This window comes from Myotis lucifugus, unplaced genomic scaffold (genome assembly GCF_000147115.1).
Source record: "Myotis lucifugus unplaced genomic scaffold, Myoluc2.0 scaffold_491, whole genome shotgun sequence".
Taxonomy (NCBI): domain Eukaryota; kingdom Metazoa; phylum Chordata; class Mammalia; order Chiroptera; family Vespertilionidae; genus Myotis; species Myotis lucifugus.
The window spans coordinates 487586-502671 of NW_005871539.1; the positions used below are offsets into that span (position 1 = coordinate 487586).

The window sequence follows — 15086 nt, forward strand, 5'->3', positions numbered from 1 at the left end:
GATATTAACCAAGGGAGGAAAAGTAGGCAGAGGAGGTCTTTGAGGAAGAAAAAGTGAGACTTGGATAGGCAGAGTGTGAAAGTCTCCAGTTATAGAAAGTTAGAGAGGGAGGAGCGTCGTATAGTGGTGGTTCCAGAAGCCATCAATAGTTGGCAGTAAAGAATGGAAAATGTCCAATGCATATAGCAATATCAGGTCACTGGTGACCTCATTTTAAACAGTTCTAGTGGAAACATGAGAAAAGACAGTAATATGGATAAAGAACTGAGAGATAAGAGGGATTGAGGATAAAGGGTTGGCAGGTTGGACAAACCTAAGGAACTTTACAGCCAGAGAGGGAAGGAATCCAAAAAGAAAAGTTGAATATATATATTAGACTAGAGGCCCAGTGCACGAAATTTGTGCACAGATAGGGTCCCTAGTGGCTGCTGGCTGCTGGCCAGGAACCCCCTTCCCTGGCTGCTGGCTGGGGCCTTCCTTCGTTCCATGCCGCCCCTGGTGGTCAGCACACATCATAGCAAGCGGTCGAACTCCCGAGGGGACACTTTGCATATTAGGCTTTTATATATAATCTACTAGAGCATAAGTAGATTGCATTAACCTTATAAAGGAGATAATTATTCCTCTAAGAAAGAAAGGAAAAATGATTTTGGAAGTAGAACAGGTACATATTGAAATGGAGTTTACTACTGGTAAGTGGGGAAACTAAGTGCATTAAAGGGCCCAGTGCCACTTCTAAAGCAATGCTCAGAAGCCCCGGTGTGAGGGCAGAGATCACTGGCTGGTTAGATCCAGGGCTGGGGGTACCAAGTGGGTATGGTAGAAGAATGTAGATATGAAGGTTTTTAATTGTACTGAGAAAAATGATTGATGTGGTAGGGTGTAACCCGAATAGTGAAGAAGAAAAACTAGAATGGAACTGAGTGTTCAGGTAAAAGGTGAGGATTCAAACACTAGGAGCTATCATTGGTAGAAGAGAGAGTCAGTGGATACATGGAAATGACAGAAGTTATTGGTCTTTAAAAATTGGTGAAAAATTAAAGATGAAGCTATGGGAGAGGATGATTGAAGACTTGGAAATGGAAAAAATCAGAATTCTGAAGGTTCGGTTGTTTGGCAGGTTATCTACATGGGCATGTTGTTACCATAAAGATGGAAAAGTTTTAGGTACAGAAGTCTGAGAACTAGGTGCAATATTCATCAAGGCCCTGGACGAAAGTCTGGTTGTTACTTTGTATATGGTATCTTTTGTTGAAAAAATTGTAATTTTGTATTCAGCACCATCACACTTTTCCATGTATAAATTATGCATTTTTTCATTTTTTAAAAGCAATTCCTTTATCCCAGCATCATTAAGATATTCTCTTACATTTTCTTTTATGCTTAATTATTTTGCTTTTCACTTTTAGGTCTTTAATCATCTTGGGTTTCATCTTTGTATAAGATATAAGGGAGGGTTCTAATTGTTTCCTGTAATATACATAATAGCCAATAAATTTCATTTATTAAACAATCCATCCTTTCCCCTCTGACTTCTGATGTTACCTTGATCACATACAAGTTCCTATACATACGTAGTCTCTTTTAAATTCTATTTTGTTCCATTTATCTTTTTGTTTAAATTGTTGCAAAAACTTTAAGCAAAGAATGGATGATCACCTGTTAGGAATGGTATAAGTACTCAAAAAGAAAATACTGTGGTGTTGTTGCACACAAATGAATATATAAACATAAAGTTGACATTAATGAACTTAAAAATGTACCTGTACAAGGTTTATTTCTTAGTCCCTGAGTTTTCTGAGACTTTGGAGGCACAGGGAATTGAGGGATACTTCTATTGCATAAAGGTGCTCCCAAAGGCATATGAAGGACCTATAAAAGAAGCCATTAGTTATAAACTATGTTTGAAAAAACATCACCGCACCACTTTTTGTTCAAAAATCTTACCTGCTGAGGAGGAGCAGAAAATGTATTTGCATTCTGACCAACCACAGATACAGGTATCATTCCTACCATTCCTTGGAGTACAGGCTGGACTGGAGAAGCAATTATGATGGCAGATCCTAAAAAACCCCCACAAAATTCAATAAAATAAGATTCTGTCTCATGAATGAACATAAGACACCAAAATAATTACTAATTTGAAACAAATTCTCTAAAATTATAATCCCCTTTTCTTACAATTTACTTTTCTTTTTATGAAATTAATTTAGGAACTGATAAATTAAGAAAATGTGAATTTGAATATTATAGTGATGGCATTTAGTCAAGGTGAATATCATAAGCAAGCATAAGACTCTACAGCCAAGATGCCATATTATATTTATATCTTGATTCCTCTAGAAAGAATAGTAAAACTGATTAGAAAATTGGTGGTGAAGGTTTTAAGCCTGAATCTTATACCAGATTATTAGGGTTCCAACTGAATATTAATATCCCAACACTTGCTCACAACCCCAACCTATTATATCAATGGTATTGGTCAAAAACAGTCCAGTCAAAATTATGAGAGGAAACACAATGCTTACATGGTCCTTAGAAGTCAACAATAGAGTCTGTGGCTATCATAATTTAGCCCCGCCCTGTAAATGAATCTTTTCCTTACACACGTTCACTAACTGCTCCTCAGGATGATCTCACTTTCATGAATATCTACTTCAGCAACTCAATTATCTACTTACACTTGTGCAACTTAAGATTCCTTCCTTCCTTTTACTCCAAATACTACCTTATTTCTCTAAGTTTCATCTCAAGTTCCATTCTCTACCTTTATCTTATTTTAAATAGCGCTTGATACCAAGTCATCAGGCTTGGTACTTAATTGTTGGTATTTAATCAAATGTTATTGTATGCCAATAAATGTAAAAGAGGGGGGAAAAAGTGGGAACCAATAATTAAGGAAATGTAGATGAATGTGTCATAAGTTCTATCTTGAAGGAACATACATAAAAAAATATGACAGGCATGTCAATCAACAACTTACAAATAAAATAGCATGTACTAATTGCCACAAGTCCTCTATAAACAAAGAAGTCTAAAGATAGGGATAAATTCCGGAAGGTGGAAGACAGTGAGAAATTACAAAGGGCTTTATGGAGGGAGAAATTCAGGTTGTGTATTACAAGTCTCTCCAAATAGATAATAAATTCCTTGAAAATTAAGACTATAATAGATCTATTTTTTAAAAATTTGCAGAACAATGGGTTTTAGTAGGTATATAGCTATTTGATAAATGAATCTTTCTTTTCTCTTTTGTAGTTTAGCACATGGATTGGGAAGTAGTTGTAAAAAACAAAACAAAAGGAAAAACTGTAAACCATCAAATTCCATAGCTTAGAAAATAAAAAAGTTTAAATTAATTAGCTAAAGAGGAGGTATAATCACACACTTCAGAATCTTTTCTCATACTACCTATCTATGACTTATTACCGCTTAGTCAATAATTGTATACACAAGAGAAATTAGATCCTACGCCACAGAAGTAAACTTCAGTATGTTCTTAAAGTTACCTTGTGAAAAGTTGGGTGACACAGCTTGGTTGACAGCAAATACACTGTTTGACCTTGGTGGTGTCTGTAATTGGGATGGTGAAGGTTGGGCAGTCATAGGTGCAGAATTTCCAGGCAACACCACAACACTGGATTGACTTACAGTTGTTCCCAAGGCTGTTGGATCAGTCATGCAGGTAGCTATCAGAATGTTATTTGAACTGCCAAAAGTTGTGCTTGTAGCTGGCATCAATTGTATAAACCCCCCATCCTTGGAAGCACATGGTGTAACATTGGCTGAAAAAGCAATGCTGTCTTCACTCGGAGTGTTGTTTACTGCAGAGTCTCCAGGTTTAAGCACTAAAAGGCTCTGTTCCATTGAGGCTGAATTCCCTGTTCCTTCAGCAGATGTGATAGCACCTGCAGTTTCTTCTGAAGGCAGGCATTTAGCTAATTCTGCATTTTTGGCAGGTGATTTAGCAGAAGACAAAATTATAGTTGGCACATTTTCTCCACTGATACTAGAAACAGCAGTGTTAAGTTCAGTCTCCGAGGAAACAAAGGAATCATCACTAATGATAATTTTGAGAGAGACAATATTTGATGCATCTATCTCTGCTGAGTTGTTGCTAGCAGGTTTATCACTAGTATTTTGGGACTCAGGGCGAGACTCTACCACTGAAGAGCACACAGGTTCTGAAGGAAGAGAATGTCTTTCTTCTACAAGATTACCTTCTGGAGGTGTCAATGCAACTTCCCCACAGTTTTCATTTTCACCTAATGAGAGAAAAACACTATTTCCATCTTCTTTTGCAGAAGATGAAGGTTCTTGTGAATCCAAAGCAACTTTCTCAGACTTGGAGGGCTGATTTTCATGTCCTGTATGATCTAACTCAATACATGATGAATCATTAGATGGTTGTTTAACTGAAGATATTGAATCTCCAAGACCAATTTCTCCTTGTTCAGATACATTTAAAACTGAACTTTCAACAGACACAGATATACTTTGAAGTGAAGAATTATCTCGGCACTCTGAAAGTTGTGATGTAACTGGTAATACATCATCAATTTCAATTTTACTCTGATGAATTTCTCTAGACTCCGTTGCTTTGGGACCATGGAAATTAGTTTTCAGTCTTCCTACATCTTTAGAATTTTCACAAAATTGGCTTTTTTTAGATGGCTTTCCAGTTAATGGTATATCTTGGGATAAAAGTTGAGAACTTTTCCCAGAGAGAGTTAAGTTTTCATTTTTAGTTTCACCACCAAGGGAAACAAATGAAGTTATTGGTGTATCAGACTGATCTACTTGTAATCGAGATTCATTCGGCACATTTGGAGACAAAGAGTTCTTTTCAACTTCCATAGCCATGTCAGTTTCAGTGAACATTTGATTGGTGTATATTTCAGCACAATGCTGATTACATTTGGCATCAGAATTTACTCTTTGGTTAAAGTCATTTAAATTAGGCACAGACTCAAAGGTAATATCAAGGTTACACTTCTGTTCAGTAGGTACACCTGTTTTGAAGGTTTTTTTCTGGATGCTCGAACCTATCTGGGAAAAATGTCCCTGGGCTTCCTGTCTAAGCTCATCATGGTTGCTGCCATTCTTCAAAGCATTTGATGTGTCTTCATTTTGATAAGATGTACAAAGTGGGGGTTGACCAGATTGATCATCTGCAAAATATTAGCATAGTAAAAGATATGGTGAGTATGTACAGCTTTTGAGGTAGTCATCTTTATATAAAACCTATTTAGCCAAGGAAGTCACCAATCATTGACATACCAGTAAGCAGAAGTCTGATGTATCAAAAGCACTTAAAGGTACTTTTCTTATTATAGATGCCTTTTAAACAAGTGTCAAATTGTTTTCAACCTTCTTGAGAAATAGACGACACAATGAAGGATAAAGTATACAGGTTTAAGAACATCAAATATTTACCAGCATATATAAAAAAAAAAAAAGAGTTCCAAACACGCAGTTTTTTTCAAGACACTTGACTTTTTAACTTCTACCATTTCTATTGACCTTATCTGATATATTCTTTTTTTTTAAAAAAAAATATTTTATTGATTTTTTTACAGAGAGGAAGGGAGAGGGATAGAGCTGCCTCCTGCACACCCCCTACTGGAGATGTGCCCGCAACCAAGGTACATGCCCTTGACTGGAATCGAACCTGGGACCCTTCAGTCTGCAGGCCGACACTCTATCCACTGAGCCAAAAATGGTTAGGGCTGATATATTCATAAAAGTGAAATGGGGCCACGTACATTTCGCATGATCAACATATGATGTTATTGTATATTGTTTGATATTCAACACACATTTACTGAAGATCAACCATATGATTGGTACTGGGAAACAAAGATGAATGACCTTGGAGAAATCAGTATAGTAAGGAAAGCAGATACAGATCAGAAAGCCGTAATAAAACATGATAAAAACTGTGAAAGTATAGGAACAAAAGGCATCTCTTTTTGCTAGGGATGTGAACAAGTGTTACAAAGGAGATATTATATCTTGAAAAATGTAGTGTGACAGCTGGAATAAGAGGAAAGGATACTTCAGAAAATAGCAGAGTACCGAAAAACTGCATACGGTATTCACAGATTAGGACAGAAAACAGTAACAATTAACAATATAAAAAATACAGGAAATGTTAATCAACAATCATGTAATTGTGTTAATGTGACACTGGTAAAATAATATTTGGTACAGAAAACATCTGAATCCTTATTGTGGGGAAATTAGTGGAGATTGCAGTCAGGCCAAATAAATTCACTAGTCAAGTTTCAATGAAGTGGGAAGACCATCTGAGAAAATAAATTTCAAACCTCATTTTGTGCATGGTAGAGCTTAATTGAAGCACGATGTTTCACACATACTATGTAGTGAGAAAGATATACCCCACCATAATTCAGGCGAAGAAGACATGGAGGACTGGACTTGGGTGTAGGCAGAGGACTCAAAGTAGAAATGTAGTTTAAGATTCTCCAAAATTAATTTTTGTAAGACATGATGCAAAACTAGGAAACCATCAGGGTTTTTAGGGGTGATAATATTTAAGAACGCATGAGCAGAAATGATTACTTTGGCATAGCTTGTTGTAGACAGAAATGAATACAGGTGGTACTAAAGAGGTCTAGAGTTTAGCAAGAAGTATGAGATGCCAGGATAATGTGAGAAACCAGGATAATGGTTATCTTTGAGGAACAGGGATGGAAAAAATATTGATTGGAAAGCAATATGAAGAGAGGTTTTGGTGATGCTGTGGTGTTTTATTTCTGACTTGAGAGATGGTTATACAGTATTTGCTGGACTATAATTCAATGAGCTATATACATTTTTTACTGTGCAGTTCTGTACATGTGTTGTATTTCACCAAAGTACACTTTGAAGAAAACTGGCAAATATTTAAAAGATCTAAAATGAACATGTTTGCTATCTTCCCTCATTTAATAAGTAGTTATTGTGGGGGCAATTATGTGCCATATTGGTACTCCATGGGAGGCAGAAATACATACAAAGAATTGAGTTAGACACAGAGAAATATTACCTCAAACCTTATAAATCCTTAATTCAAGAAATAACATATTATTTCCTCTAAATAAGGGAGCTATAAATACTGAGCAGTCAGCTAAATTTGCTTACTAGCCTGAATGATTAATACCACACACCAACCTTATATATTAGAGATGTGAATTTGTGGCTCAAAAAAATTATGTCAAATGTTATAGATTTTTGTTGAATTGGTCAATACTACTAATACCAATTTTTGCATGTCAAGAATCTATTGTATCATGGGAGAGTAAGTATTAAAAATTCATCTTTTAATCAAAGAACTAAAGCCTGGGGAATAATTTTTTTTTTTATATTTTTTATAACGAAGAGAGAATACTAGAAATACAAAAATGACCTACGTTGTAATTTGAACTTCCAAATTAGACAAGGGTTTTTGCTTTTGAAATTTTGAGACTGACATTTAGGGTTTGGATTGATGATATTAACAAAGTCAAATTCTTACCAGATTCTTCTGTTTTAAAAGAACCTTTAACTGTTAGATTAGTTTCATCTGCTAAGACTACATTGGGATTGGTTTCCATATGCTGACTGGAAATGCCTTGTGATAAATTTTTATTATTCTTTGTTTTACCTGTTAAAAAGGGAACAGGGAAACAATCGGTTACATGACTAAAATAAAAATAAGCATCAATTAATGAAGCTTGACAGTGGTCAAGCAAATGTTAGACATTGGTTTTAATTATGGTATTTTGGATGTTTTTAATATATTGCCTTATATATGACTGACAGGTACAAAGATTTTTCCACCAGACAGGTAGTTCTTAAACTTTAGCCTAGAATCACCTGGGAAAGGGGGCCACAATTTTGCATTTTTAACATATTCTCATATAATGCTGATATTGCTGGTTAAGAGACTACACTGAGAATTACTGCACTAGGCCATAAGGTTGAGGGAAATAGCCAACTTTTTGTATTCCTTCTGTATTATCCAACTGTGTTTGGTATAATGTATGTATAGTAGCAGACTTCAACACATTTGTGCTGCCTGGCAAAAATGTCCACAAAAAAACCCCTAAAATTTAAAAACACTGTTCTGCATTTTTTCAGCTTAGCTAAAGTTTCTTTAAGAAAAAACAAACAAACAAAAACTCCTTCCATATCCGTATAATGTTTAATGAAAATAGGAACTTTTTTCAGATGCTCTGGGAAATGTTGCTTCACTTTGGTTAAGTTTCCAAAGAAACGGAGAAACTTTTTTCTTCTAATTGCCTTGAAAGAAACGGTCTTCTTACCATAGTCAAAGAGATCAAAGAGTGCCTGAAATGCTGGATCTGATTCTGTCTGTTCCAGTATATCCTGTATAGCTTCTTCAGACATATGGATTTCACTCTACCAAAAACAAAAAACAAATCCCCATTGAATATGGTTTAATACTGGAAAATAAGATATTCTCAAACATTAAATAAACATAGGAACTATACACAAATATAAATACAAAATAAAATCAAGCTATAACTTGACATATAATCCTATATAATAAAGAGCTAATATGCAAATGGACATCATGCCCTTGCGTGGGGGGAACCTGAGGCCGCGTCCCCTGCCCCAGGACAGGGGGACCTGAGGCTGGGCCCCCCCCCCCACCCCGGTGGGGCTTGACGGGGAACCTGAGACTGCGCCCCATGCCCAGCCAGGGGACCTGAGGATGCGCCCCTCGCCCTGCAGGGCTTGACGGGGTTGGGGCCAGCCGAGTCTGGGCCTCGTGCGATTTTGAGGCACATGTGGGTGGGTAGGGACTTGACTCTGGGTCCCATGGTGCACCCCAGACTCTGACAGGAGGGAGATTTTCATATACATTTTACTAATTTTCTTTCATCTCTGACATTTCTATTATAGGGAAAGGGCAAATAGCAATATTAAAATATTTCCTCTAATTAATTCCCTTTTAATGTGCACGAATTTCGTGCACCGGCCCGCTAGTATTGTATAAGTTTAGAGTGTACAGCATAGTTACCTGACCTACTACATACAATGTAAAATGATTCCACAATAAGTTAATATCCACCATCTTATATAGACTAAACTAAATAAAAAATATTATTACAGTGATTTGTATAGCCTAAGATATCTCGCTACTTCCAGGTCTGGAAAATATTTTTAAAATTCCTACTTCACCTATATGTATAACTAGCTGTTCATGCCTTAGTGAATTTGATGCATATACTATTCAGTTGGATATTATGTCTTGTTGTTCTTTTATTTATTATTATCTTATTTTTTTTTAAAATTGATTTCAGAGAGGGAGAGGGAGAGAGATAGAAACATCAATGATGAGAGAGAATCATTGATAGGCTGCCTCCTGCACGTCCCCTGCCCATAACCTGGGCATGTGTCCTTGACTGAAGACTGACACTCTATCCATTGAGTCAAACCAGTGAGGGCATCTTGCAGTTCTTTTAAAAAGCTATCTAAACCTGGATATTTAACTTTTGACAGATACTGCACAGCATTATAAACAACCAATAGCAGAGGGTTGTATCATCACTTTAATATAACCTCTCACAGTATCTAACAGAGTGCCTTGATTACAGTAACCACCTGATTTTAGATGTTTGTGGAGAAAATATAAGGAAGGACTTTGAGATTATAAAAATTTAGAATACACAATATGTATTTGTTAACCATTAAGATAGAAGAGGCTGTAAAAAGCAGTAATGATAGATAATGTAAAGGTTGCTTTATAAAAGCTTATCCTGTTTTGTTAAATTTACTGAATTTCACCATGGGAGAATATAAATGTATTTTTGTGTATGTTTAAAAAAATTATTCTAAAGGAACTGACAAAAAAAAAAAATTCAATGGTTTTTACCAGAATTCATCATCTGAAAGAAAACCCACTGTAATGAATTCATTTTGTGGGCATGGCAACAAACATGATTACACTGTCTGACGGTACAAGTGAAAGGATGTGCTATAGTCACAATCTCAGCTGCTCTTCAAAAAGGCTATTGACGCACGGACGAGTCTTAAAATGTACACCGCTGAATTATTCCCTCACCAGCTCACACACTCTGTTATCCCCCATCTTCCTTTTCTTAGCAGGAGGTCTCACAAAATTACTCATTTAGTTAGTCCTGTTCATTATATTTTGTTAAATATTACTTAAATCCATTTTATCTTTTTGAAAAACTTTTATAGTTTATAGCAGTGCAGAGAAAATTAATGTGTTACACACTGCTGCTTATTGCACACAAACATACCCACTTATGAATCTTTGAGTATTAAATACTTTGAAATACATGACTGATTGTTACATGGACACAGGAAGTGCTTTACTGATATCTGGAAGAGTTGGTTAAAGTTATTCGATGGGTTTTATTACTTTTACCATTTAAATAAGGCAATTTTAATATATGTAAATCAAATCATCATGCTATATGCCTTACATTTATACAGTAATGTATGTCAATTGTTTTTCAATAAAACTGGAAAAAATAGTTAAGTATCACTTAACAATGGGATATGTTCTGAGAAATGCATCATTGGTGGATTCTGTCATTGTGTGAACATCATACACTAGCACTTGCTGCCTCCCACAATCAAAATTACAACTAAAATACACAACAGCCATCATTCAGAACTGCCTGAAATCCAACTGAGAAGATGTAGCCTACTGTAGCCAGGGTATATGTTATAGCTTATTGCTCCTAGGCTACAAACCTGTATAGCATGTTATGATACTGAATACTGTAGGCAATTTTAACACAAACACATAAGTACTTGTGTATCTAAATATATCTAAACATAGGAAAGGTTCCGTAAGAATATGGTCTAAAAGGTTAACAATGGTATACCTATACATCGCACTCAGTATGAATAGAGCTTGCAACACTGGTAGTTGCTCTGGATGAATCAGAGTGAATGTGAAGGCCTAATACATTCTTTACACTACTACAGACTTTATAAATATTGTCCCACAAGCCCTTCTCGTGCTTCCTCCCAACAGGGTAAGCAACAGAACATCGAAACTGCCAATGCTGCTCTATGAACAGGGATGTGAGCTAGACTAATTGGAAATATAGCTGGGTACGGCATAAATCACTCTAAGAGTGACTGTCAGGAGGAAGTGATAGGTGGCCTGAGAATCAGCAGGAATAGACAGAAATCAAGATGGAAAGATACAGGAATATCGGGGATAGTCAGGATGACGTGGTTTGGGCTATTGCATATTGGACCAGTGTTTAGATTAAGGAACTTTGGGGTAGCCATAAAAAAATCAGGGCTCCCCAGCTGGCATGGCTCAGTGATGGTGAGTCGACCTATGAACCGGGAGGTCACATTTCAATTCCCGGTTGGGGTACATGCCTGGGTTGTGGGCTCGATCCCCAGTGTGGGTTGTGGAGGAGGCAGCTAATCAATGACTCTCTCATCACTGATGTTTCTATTTTTCTCTTCTTTCCTCTCTGAAATCAATAAAAAAAATATTTTTAAAAAATGAGGATGTTTAACATGGACACGGTGTAATACTAAGAACTCAATATTTTGACTTTGGAAATTTGTTTTTCATTCCACTGGCACAAAGGTCTCTCTCAGGCATTGAACTGATGAAAGAAATAAAACTTTTCTATGCTTCACAGCATTACAACCTGAAAATATTCCCAAAGTACAGGGTCAGGCTGGCTCCACACCACCACAGAAAGCTTTTATTAAAGCGGCAGTGTCACTCAATAATTGCTAAGGTAGCTCCTGTGGACCTGTGTCCTTGTACAGGGCCATAGGTCCTCAACAAAGAACTTACAACAATGTCCTCTGGCTAGATCTGGGAGGGCTGTAGCGCACTCCGAATATGTAGCACTGAGGACAGGCTCCTCTGTACTGAAACAGGTCAGTAGCTGACTGACGGGGATGAAACCTGTGCACTCAAAATTGAGGTGCTGTGAGTGAGAAGGAATCTACAGATTGCCAAGTTCCACTGAACTTTGCTTCTGTAAGAAAAAAAATTCCTCCTGAATCACATATCTTCCCATTTTTACAGAAAATTCAGTTCCACTCATAATCTTCTTATGGAACCACCTTCGTATATTTGGTCCATCACTGACCAAAACATTATGTGGCACATGACTATAATGCAATTTTAATGATTATCTGAAAACTCACTAACAAAATTTTAGGAACAGATTACATTCAGACAATAAAGAAAATTTATATCTTAATTATTTTAAATAATTATATATCTAATCTGTTGGCAATGGTTTTGGAATAAAACCAAAATATCATCTTTTTATACATATATAATTTTTTACTGATTTCAGAGAGAAGGGAGAGGGAGAGAGTTAGAAACATCAATGATGAGAGAGAATCATTGACTGGCTGCCTCCTGCATGCCCCCTATTGGGGATCGAGCCCACAACCAGTCATGTGCCCTTGACCAGAATCAAACCTGGGATCCTTCAGTCTACAGGCCAACACTCTAGCCACTGTATCAAACCAGCTAGGGCCAAAATACCATTGTTTTTAACTATGAATAAATGTATTGCACACACAGCCACCCTTACCCATACCTGAAGTCCCAGGAGTTCATCAATTGAAGTTTCTGGTTCAGTAGGGTTGCTATCTGTTTGCTTAGGTGCTTGAGCAATATTGTTGTCACTGTAATGCAGAAAGGAAAATTTTAGTATAGTTCCTAATTAGGCAAAAACAATTAGGCATTTTAAACATACATAGCTTACCTAGTCAAAAATTTATTAATGTTCTCTGCAAGCTTTTCTTGAAGAGATTTGTTGCTTAATATTTTTTCTCGTGCATTTTCAATAACCAGTTGCTGGAAAAAAAAGTCAGTATTAGCAAAAGGACAGATAGAATATTATGTTATTTATGAAAAAAACAAACAAACACAAAAAAACAAAACCAATTAATGGAAGCTGGATAGTTTTAATAAATCTAGGTGAAAAATCAGAAGTTATGGTGGCTACCATCAAATTAATACCCCAATACGACATTTTATACTTTATAAGTGTTCAAAGATCCTTCACCAACTCCTTCTGCAGCAATTACAAAATACAGTTAAAAATTCTAGTTTTTCATACAAGATTTTTAATAATCTGACTCCAATAAAATGCTCTATTATGATAGGTAATTCAACAACATTGTATTTACTGTTTCTTAAACATACAGCTGTTACTTCCTTGGTGCATTTGCATAAGTATCTATTCTGAAGGAGCTGTCTCTTACTGTTAAACTTCACCACTCTCTATCCCAAGCAATTCAACTACACAGTCTTTGTAAATATATCAATATTTTAAAACTCAGGAATATCTTCAATTGCAAAGTTTGGGAAAGTCACTTACTTTTTCTACTGCAAATGCATTTGGATCCTGGAAATTCCATATTGTTGACTGAGGTCCAGACAAAGTGCTATTTTTCCTTTGAGATTCACTGAAACACATTTTAAAAGCTAGTCTTTCAAGCAGTATGATTAAAAGATTCAATGGTAATTATATAAACATAGTATGTACATTATAAAAATAGACATAAATCTTAACATCATGATAAAAGAGATATTTTCTTGATTTGTGGTAGGAACAAAGAGCAGTAGAGTGGAAAAGAATTATAGTCTTGAATTAAAAACACACACATGAATTTGAAGTCTAGCATTACCACTTATTAGCTATGTGGTCTATAGAAAGGTAGGCTATTACCATCTGATTCACTTTATAATGGGTAAGACCAACTGCATTATTGGGTTTATGAAAGAATTGAATGAAATAAAGTATATGACTTTATAAATAGGTCAAGGTTCCTATAAATGTTAGATATTATTATAGTTGTTTTTCTATTTTATATGGTTAAGTGAGAAAGTTTGCCATAAAGAAAGCTGAGTTAGCCTTGAATGAGAGAAAATGACACTAAAAACTCTAACTAAAATACCCATGACATGGCAGGTGAGATATCAGGAAAAAAACACTCCCATTTTAAACTAATATCACTCTTTTCTGAATATCCTTCAAACAATGACACATGGGTTAAGAAGGACAGAAGAAACTTTTCTCAGACTGTCTCTGAAAAGATCACCTACTAGCTCAGTGATGGCGAACCTATGACACACGTGTCAGAGGTGACACGTGAACTCATTTTTTTGGTTGATTTTTTCTTTGTTAAATGGCATTTAAATATATAAAATAAATATCAAAAATATGTCTTTGTTTTACTATGGTTGCAAATATCAAAAAATTTCTGTATGTGACACGGCACCAGAGTTAAGTTAGGGTTTTTCAAAATGTTAACACGCCGAGCTCAAAAGGTTCGCCATCACTGTACTAGCTATTGATTTAGGACTTAAATATGTGTTTGTATACCTTAAAACATGCCAGTATTACTTATATTCATTTAAAAAACATTTATTTAAAAAAACCCGAGATAACAGCAATTTTAAGAAATACTTTTCTGTATCACTACAGAAAAAACATATTTCCAAAGGAAGTGATATGCCATTATTATTAAGACTAGAGGCCCAGTGCACGAAGTCGTGCATGGGTGGGGTCCCTTTGGGTGGCCTGTGGGGATTGGGTTTTGGAAATAGGCCCAAAACCCGCAATCCAACACCACCTGCAGCTCCTACCTGCCGCTCCCGCTCATCCCAGCCCCACTGCGCCTGCCGTGGACTCGCACCCAGTCAGTCCTGATTGGGAGAGGCTCATGCTGCTGCAGCTGCACTTGCCAGCCGTGAGCCCTGCGCCTGGTGCCTGTGGGATCGGGCTGAAACTGGCTCTCTGACATGTCCTGAGGGGTCCCAGATTGCAAGAGGGCACAGGCCAGGCTGAGGGACCCCACGGGTGCACGATCGGGCTGCAAAGGGACCACGGGAGGGCTCCAGGGTGTGTGTGTGGCTCAGTCTCACCAGTTCCGATCGGGGCCAGCTGGCAGGGGAGGGACATGGAAGGCTGGCCAGCCGGGAAGGGACCGCAGGTGGGCTCCAGGGCGTGTCTGGATCATCTTGCTCAGTCCTGATCAGCCGGACCCCAGCAGCAAGCTAACCTACTGGTTGGAGCATCTGCCCCCTGGTCAGTGCA

At 36.8% G+C, this 15086-nt stretch overlaps 1 protein-coding gene across 1 annotated transcript in view; it reads right to left on the reverse strand.

Annotated features, from left to right (window-relative positions):
• Positions 1 to 15086, reverse strand: part of LOC102438577 (protein NPAT) — a 57287-nt gene that overhangs the window by 5701 nt on the left and 36500 nt on the right. The window contains exons 8-15 of the mRNA XM_006103556.3: positions 13365 to 13452; positions 12747 to 12838; positions 12579 to 12666; positions 8310 to 8406; positions 7520 to 7648; positions 3510 to 5171; positions 1948 to 2063; positions 1764 to 1872 (exon numbers count right to left, since the gene is read on the reverse strand). Coding sequence (XP_006103618.1) covers positions 1764 to 1872; positions 1948 to 2063; positions 3510 to 5171; positions 7520 to 7648; positions 8310 to 8406; positions 12579 to 12666; positions 12747 to 12838; positions 13365 to 13452 — 2381 coding nt within the window. The remainder of the gene's footprint in view (positions 1 to 1763; positions 1873 to 1947; positions 2064 to 3509; positions 5172 to 7519; positions 7649 to 8309; positions 8407 to 12578; positions 12667 to 12746; positions 12839 to 13364; positions 13453 to 15086) is intronic.